Here is a 7,500-nt window from a genome sequence, read left to right as displayed (position 1 = left end):
AATTCACCCCACCAGAGCAGTCACCAGAATCCACCACTCACAAGAGAAAGAGGCAAAGAAACATAATTTGGTTCAACCCACCATTTAGTAAAAATGTTCAAACCAATATAGGAAGAGAATTTCGAAATTTGATCGAGAGGTGCTTCCCACCGAACCATAAATTAAGAAAACTGTTTAACAAAAACAATCTTAAGCTAAGTTATAGTTGTTCACCAAACATAAAACAGATCATCGATGGACACAACAAAACCATCCTAAGCCAGAACATGTCACCTCCACAACAAACACCCACCAAACTCTGTAACTGCAGAGCACCAGACAAATGCCCTTTGAAAGGACAATGCTTAGTCAAGGAAGTAGTGTATCAAGCCACCATCACGACCGCCGAAAGCACAGAGACGTACGTCGGCCTCACCGCCACTGAGTTCAAGACGAGATGGCGAAACCACCAAATGTCATTCAAAAACGAAAGTAAAAAGAATGACACCGAACTGAGCAAACATCTATGGCAGCTAAAAGATCAAAAGAAAGACTTCGCAATCTCCTGGAAAATTTTAGCCAAGGCCAAATCTTATAGCAACCTTACTAAACGATGTAATCTATGTAGTACCGAGAAATTCTATATTGTATATAAACCGGACATGGCAACGCTCAACAAACGTAATGAGCTCGTATCGACTTGCAGGCACAAGCGAAATTTTATCCTTAGGTTCAATCGCATCCTCAACAACCAATCATAAATTTACAAATGCTTTTTTACTATTGTTTTTCAAGTTTGAATCTTGTAACGATCACGCTACTGATGTATATAAACCCCAGCGATGCTACAGTGTACATGGAATTTAACTGATGAGTGGCCCAACTCCTTGTTGGTCTACGAAACAGACCTGTATTAAAGTCCATATGAAACTATATTGAGTAGAAAAACATTGTTATTACCGCTCCATTATTGTTGAGCACTATTCTGGATTTATCAGTGTGGAACTCACCTGAAGTTATATATATATATATATATATTTTTTTTTTTTTTTTTTTTTTTTTTTAATTTTTTCGCAGCATTTATTAGCTTTTGAAAGCGGAAAAGTCAGCTAAATTCAATTGAGTGACTGGCCAGTAGTGGCCTGAGCTTGGTGTTGCATGCCAGTCCATGGCGGACAACACTGTCAGTGCTTCAGATTCCAGCTGGGGAAAAATGTGCAGAAGGCCCGATTAATCCTAATGCAGAAACTAAAAGGCTAAGGGCAAACCTCGCTATCCCCGGAAAAGCTAAAATAGCTAGAGAAAGAAAAATTCAGACGAATCCGGTCGGTAAAAAGCGCTGTACGCGTGGACAAAAAAAAAACAACCTATAAGTGCAAAAAAGTGTAAACAAAGGGTCACTTACTGTACTTCATCAATCATTACTTGATCTTACCTCAGTTACTACAGATGTAAAATCATCAACGAACTCCCACTGGTTTCTGGAAATATTGCATCTGAAACTGTAGTTGTCGTGTCCAGGTCTTATCGTCCCTTCCAGAGGACAGACACTGCTATTTGAAACACACTTCCAGGCCGGCTCGGCTGTGATGAAAGCCACTATCGTTAGAGGCCAAGCAAACCAGAAGAACATCAAGCCATTTAAGAAGACCAGAAGTAAGATTTGGTAGCGGCCGAAGCTTCCGATTTTTTCGAGGTATTGGTCGGTTGTCAGGGCCATCTATGAACAAATTCGTTTATAGAAATTAAGGTGGGCTGTATTCATTTATTGTGACCAAAAAAAACAGTTGCTCTCGTAGGTTCTAGCTTGGCAGTAATTTCGATCTAGTAATAGTCAAGAAATTGTGTATGGGTCCGTTTCGCCAGGCCATAAGCCCCCTTCGTCAGAGCTCCGGGTTGACGTACGATAGTTAATTTACCTTTATCAACTCCAAATCGACCAAATTTTCGTGTTTCACCACAGGCAGACAACCCTAAGGATGCGAGAGCGCGTGACGTCACGTTATTTTGAGACAGTTGTAACGACAGATTCAACTAATGGTGGAAAATGTTCCATAAAAACTTCAAATCACGATGTTTCTATTCGAAAATTCATTTTATGGACAGCCAGATAAATAAAGTTCATTCTATTCAAGTTAAACTAAAGCTTTTTTGGGAGCGATTATAGAATTCAGGGCCATCACAGGGCAATCCATATCATGTGCAAATTATCCGAAGCTTTTGAAGAATGAACACATAACAATAAGCAATATTGTTGTTCAATGATGTGGAAATAAGCGTGAAGTAATGCGATACATCTCTTCGAACAATCAATCGAGTGTTTTTCCCACATGAACGCGGTGAATTGACTCCAGAAAACCTGTTTCCTGCGCTTGCAGATATCATGTTTTCGCGCGAAAGCTCACTTGGTATTTCATTGGTGTTTATATAATAAATATATATTTTTGCTTTACCAATATTTCGTCATACATATATACATCTATATATCCTCACAGCCGTACATGCAGCCTTGCAGTATTATTTTGCTTTAAATCTACAAATTATTTGCTGGTTAAATCTCCCAAGATTCGGCGCCTCCACTTTATTCAGCTGGCTCTTGCATAAAATATTGTTACTTGAATTGCTCGTCTCCTTTTGAGTATTTTATTTCTACGAATGAACACCATGGTTGATGAGCTTTGTGCATCGACAAATTGTCCCTTAGAGTTCAGGCTGACCTACTCAATTTGAGGGGAATATAAAGATACCTTATTACATGAAATTTTGGCGACACGTTAATTTAGCGATTTTGAAAAATCCGGATTTAGCGACACCTTAATTTAGCGATTTTTCGCAAATTTTGGAACATACGTCACTTAATTTTCGCGATTTCGCAATCTGAAACTTTCTGGCGAATTAAGGTATTCAAAACTTTTGCGACGACAATAGAACATTAAAATTATTAATCGTTTGTGTCATGATGTAGTTACTTGGCGATTCATATCACAAGTGACCACATCGTGAGACAAACGATAATACCTTGATTATTCTTATTATTGTACTTTACCACGATGAACAAACACAATTTTTCTTACGTCAATGGGTTCATTTAAAAAAATCATCAAAAACATCACACAGCGTTATAAAGCTTAACAAAACAAATAATTGTGTCAAGCTTTTCATTTAGGATTCCACAGCTGTTGATAAAAGTGGAAACCGCATAGTCCACATGGGAAAGCGAGATTTAATGCGAGCGAAGAATCCGTTTCAGTTGTGAAGCTGAAATGTATTCAGTAAACATCCGATACACGTCATAATCGACCGCAAAATAGCGTGATCGTGTGAAACGGACCAGATGGCGGAATTTCCTATTGTAGTCACTTTAATTTAGCGACGATTTAAATTTAGCGACACTTAATTTTGGTTCATTTTAATTTAGCGATATTTTGAAAACTCGCTAAATTCGCTAAATTAAAGTGTCGCCAAAATTTCATGTAATAAGGTAGTTAAAAAATTGGCAATAAATTATATCTACACTTGATGGATAGTTAATGATTAAAAAACCCTAAACGGGTGACCCGAAAACACTGACCCCCGGTCCATGGACCCCCCTACGGACCGGGTCCATGGACTGCCTTACGGACCGGTCCACGGACTATCTCTACGGGCCCCCTCTACGGACCACCCCATAAAACACAGAATTAAAAATAAATAACGACTGAAAATTTGTTTATACCGGATGTCTGGATAGACCACTCTCTCCGGTGAAATCTAACCGTCACGCTCAGCAAATCAGACTAAGGCTCAGTTGTTGCCTTTTTCTTCGTTGTTGACCGGAGTGCTTCGAAACTAAGTTCTTCCGCCATTTTGTTCAGGTACAGAGAGATCGTGAAGCACAAACCCGCGGGAGAATGATCCGAACAAAATGGCGGAGGGAAAGAAAGAAAATACAAATAGAACTTACTTATTATCAATCTTTCAAAGGATTCCGGTCCACAGCGAAGGGGCAATATGTGATTAATAGACTTTGTACCCGAGCCTGAGCCTGAGCCTTAGTCTGTTGAATTTGCGGAGCGTTACGATTGAGATTTCGCCGACACGAGTGACACGAGTGGTCTATCCAGACAACTGGTACGTTAGTGATTATTTTCATTTCTATGTTGTTTTACGGTGGTCCGTATAGGGGGTCCCTAAGGGTAGTCCGTGGACCGGTCCGTGAGGCAGTCCGCGGACCCAGTCCGTAGAGGGGTCCATGGACCGGGGGTCAGTGTTTTCGGGTCACCCTTAAGAAACTGCGAAGGCGTTTGTTTCTGCAAGATTTGTTGCGTGACGTTTTTGGTAAATTTAACTTTTGTCCATAGAGTACCATAAATGCAAAATTTGCACTTTTCTAAATCCCACTCAAATTAGGAATTAACTCCCTGTCAAGAGAGGATGAGGTACTCTCTTGCTCCCTGTTTATTGCAATTCGTTGCTATACATGTATCAGGGCATGTTGCAGTCCACAATACCCAACACGGCGTTTTGGGTATATTTGAATTGCCACAATTCTGGTATTTGTCTTGGCGTTAGCATCGATTCTTGAATAATGTGTTTTAGTAACTTGACGAGACTAAACTACAGAATTCAGGGCCAAATCTAGGGACTCTACTATCGCTGACGGGCCGGTTCCTTTGGCTCGTTTGCCATCCACTGCCGAGACGAAACCAGCCAGCAGTGTCTATAATATTAACAGATCCTAATATTTACTAATGACTCTTTCTTTCATCCACTGCCGAAAACGAGCCAGAACTTCCACCGGTCCGAATGTGGCCCTGTATTCTGTGATTGCTCTTGACGATAAGCCCATCTACGAGGTTACGGAGGGAATTCTGAAAAATCGTATGATAACAAATCGTAACTGACCTTTTCAGTCGAACTTTCCGGGGCGCGAATTGCAGTCCAATGTACTGTTTACGCTGTGTGAGCACGTACTCTGTAGTTGCAAGTTGAAAACTTTGAACAAGGTGCAGGATTGTGCAATTAAAATCGAAGGCCTTTGAGAAAGATCAAATTATGTGCTAACTTGGTCGAAACTTGGAGATAACCAAGTTTTCTAACTTCCGCGGCGCGTCCAATTTCGTATTCTCGCCGTTTCGTACTTCCTTTTCCATTTTTTCCTTTTTTCTCTCGAAAAAACCTTACGCGCACCCATTCTAGGAACTGCTACTAGTAGTAATCAAAGATTATGAGAGTGCGTTCGACGCCGTCACGTAAATATATATACCTAAAATAAATGATTTCACTACCTGACTTTCAACCCCGGTCTATTGCTAAGCTGATCGGCAACGAAGGTTTTACAGACAGATATATTATAATGTCAAAGTCCGATTCCAGTTAAGTGGTCCCCTGTACAAACTGCGATTTGTTGATACGTTGCGTGACAGCGCCAGTTTCCGTAGGCTCACAACTTTTACCCTTCAAATTTCGTGCTAAATTTTCTCACATTAACTGCAAATGTTTAAGCGTAAAAGCTAGTTTGTAAAAGTATATTAAACATACATTATTCTCGGCTGGAAGCGGCACAAACATAAGCAAACATTTGCAATCGTCTGCTCGTTTATCGTCAGCGTAAACAAACTCCTTGCAACTGATTCAAGTATTATCCCTGATTAATGAAGTAGACAATATTTACATAATTTGCCGTTCCTTGGTTCAACCTCACCCTTATGGATCTTGCCTTCAGAGTACTTTTCCACCGATTTCAAACAGTATTCGACCGGATAAAGAGCTACATGTACAATGCATGTATCTGTCATAAGTTCGCACCAGTTTCCCGGCCGACACACGCCCCTGCAAAAATCAAGCGGGGGGGCCATTTTGGTGTCCTTACAGCAATCTCAAAAAATTCTGCAGTGCCGTACACAGGCACACCAACTCGAAAGACACAGGACGCAAAAACGAAATTAGGCTCACGTCCTCCTTTTCGTCGAACGCAAATAGGGACACTGTCACGCTTTTTTGTAGCACCACAATGACTAACCAAAGGACGCGGTTCTGTTGATAGCAGGCGCAAAGAAAAGGCAAAGAGATCCCTTTGAATTTAATAGGCTTTTTTCTTTTATTTTAATAAATAGACTACCTTAGCCTGTTTTTTGACCACAAATGGCTACTGGAAAGAGATACGTTCAAACTTGAAAACGTCGGGTAAACGTTTTCAATGGATTTTCATTTTATTTGGTGCAATTTGTACAAAGAAATCAGAACATATTTTGCCCGATTCTTTTGTTACACATTATGGTGGATCGTGTAAGAAGTAATGAAGAAAGGATTTGAAGCCATACAAGGCGTTAAAGATGAAGGTTATTAAATATGGATCATATACGGGAATATCGGCATCACAGCATCACTTGAATAGGTTCCCATTTGCAGCCGTTAGTAATATGTTTAAGACTACAGAGCGTCATAAAATACTACAGTTGATATCATCATACCTAAAACATTGACGAAAATATAATGCAAATTAAAGCATTGTCATATTTAATCTGATTTTCTCGTTGAAGAATCAGATTTAAAAATAGCCTTCCAAAAAGAAATCAAAGGAGAACTGTGAAGAAGTCGTGGATACATTGCTTACTAATGGGAGTTCTGTTGCGATCAGTTGCTTTCATCTTGTTAGGAAACAATGACTGAATTTGTGGTTGATTTTTATCTGAAAATAATGCGTTATCATTGGCAGGCTACACCAGGTCATTTTCAAATATCTGAAGGGTCCTCAACTATGTAAACAGCTACGAATTAATGCCTCGTGCATTTTGCGACAAGTAAAGACAAGGCCTAGGATTGTTTCCAAAACACGAAATCTGGAATGGATCATGAAACATACTGTATTTAGCTGCATAGAGCCATGTGAAAATAATCGCCAACCGGTGTTGTCGGCTCCTTTAAACTTTTTACGAGGTTGTTAAAAACCGATGAAAGTACCAGAGGATAACCATTTTGCTAGGAAAGAAGAATGTTTCAACGTATTACGTTGCGGCATTACTTCGGAAAGTGAAACGTCGAAAAATCGATATTGATCGTTGCCATATCGATTTGAATTCAGCAGTGAGTGAGTGACAAATTGGCATGTCTTGAAAAAATCAATATTGGTCGTTGACTTATCGACTCGGTTTACATCTGAGTGAGTGACAAGTTTGCATATTCTGATCCCTAACGATAGCCGTTACTAAAAAGAGAGAAATAAAAGGGAACGCGTAAAGAAGCTATCACTGAGGGCGTACCAAAATTTAGCTCCTCAAAGAAACGTCAGCTATTGAAAAAAGTGTAAATGTTTACTTAAGGTGACGTAAGGTTACTTGTTACATTTCGTTTTAACTTAAATTACACATGCACAGTGCAATGTTTTTCTATCAGCTTGTAGTTGTGAGCCGAGCTGCTACTAATCTCGCCACTGCCAATCTCGTTCCCACAGCCTCCGTTGACCATCCTTACGCATGGGTTACCTGTGGTGCTGAACTGTGAGTGAGTCTTGGCAGAAGTTTTCAGATTATCGTCGGGATA

The 7,500-nt window shown here is 39.9% G+C and overlaps 2 protein-coding genes across 7 annotated transcripts in view; one reads left to right on the top strand and one right to left on the bottom strand.

The window, feature by feature from the left end:
* Positions 1-7,500, bottom strand: part of LOC138000482 (organic cation transporter protein-like) — a 39,676-nt gene that overhangs the window by 28,985 nt on the left and 3,191 nt on the right. For 3 of the 6 annotated variants that reach the window (XM_068846961.1, XM_068846945.1, XM_068846974.1), the window contains exon 2: positions 1,415-1,699. In XM_068846961.1, coding sequence (XP_068703062.1) covers positions 1,415-1,699 — 285 coding nt within the window. Of the gene's footprint in view, positions 1-1,414; positions 1,700-4,863; positions 5,017-5,499; positions 5,603-5,632; positions 5,739-7,500 lie in introns of those variants that run through there. The other 3 variants (XM_068846969.1, XM_068846938.1, XM_068846954.1) reach the window with 3 other exon arrangements.
* Positions 1,591-7,500, top strand: part of LOC138000460 (organic cation/carnitine transporter 2-like) — a 40,360-nt gene continuing 34,450 nt past the window's right edge. The window contains exons 1-2 of the mRNA XM_068846919.1: positions 1,591-1,729; positions 7,412-7,500. The exon at positions 7,412-7,500 is cut by the window's right edge and continues 88 nt beyond it. The gene's annotated coding sequence lies outside the window, so the exon portion shown is untranslated. The remainder of the gene's footprint in view (positions 1,730-7,411) is intronic.

Source organism: Montipora foliosa, chromosome 1, assembly GCF_036669935.1.
Source record: "Montipora foliosa isolate CH-2021 chromosome 1, ASM3666993v2, whole genome shotgun sequence".
In the NCBI taxonomy this organism is placed as follows: Eukaryota; Metazoa; Cnidaria; class Anthozoa; order Scleractinia; family Acroporidae; genus Montipora; species Montipora foliosa.
The sequence above is the reverse complement of the archived record's forward strand: the minus strand, read 5'-3'. Positions and strand labels throughout refer to the sequence as shown.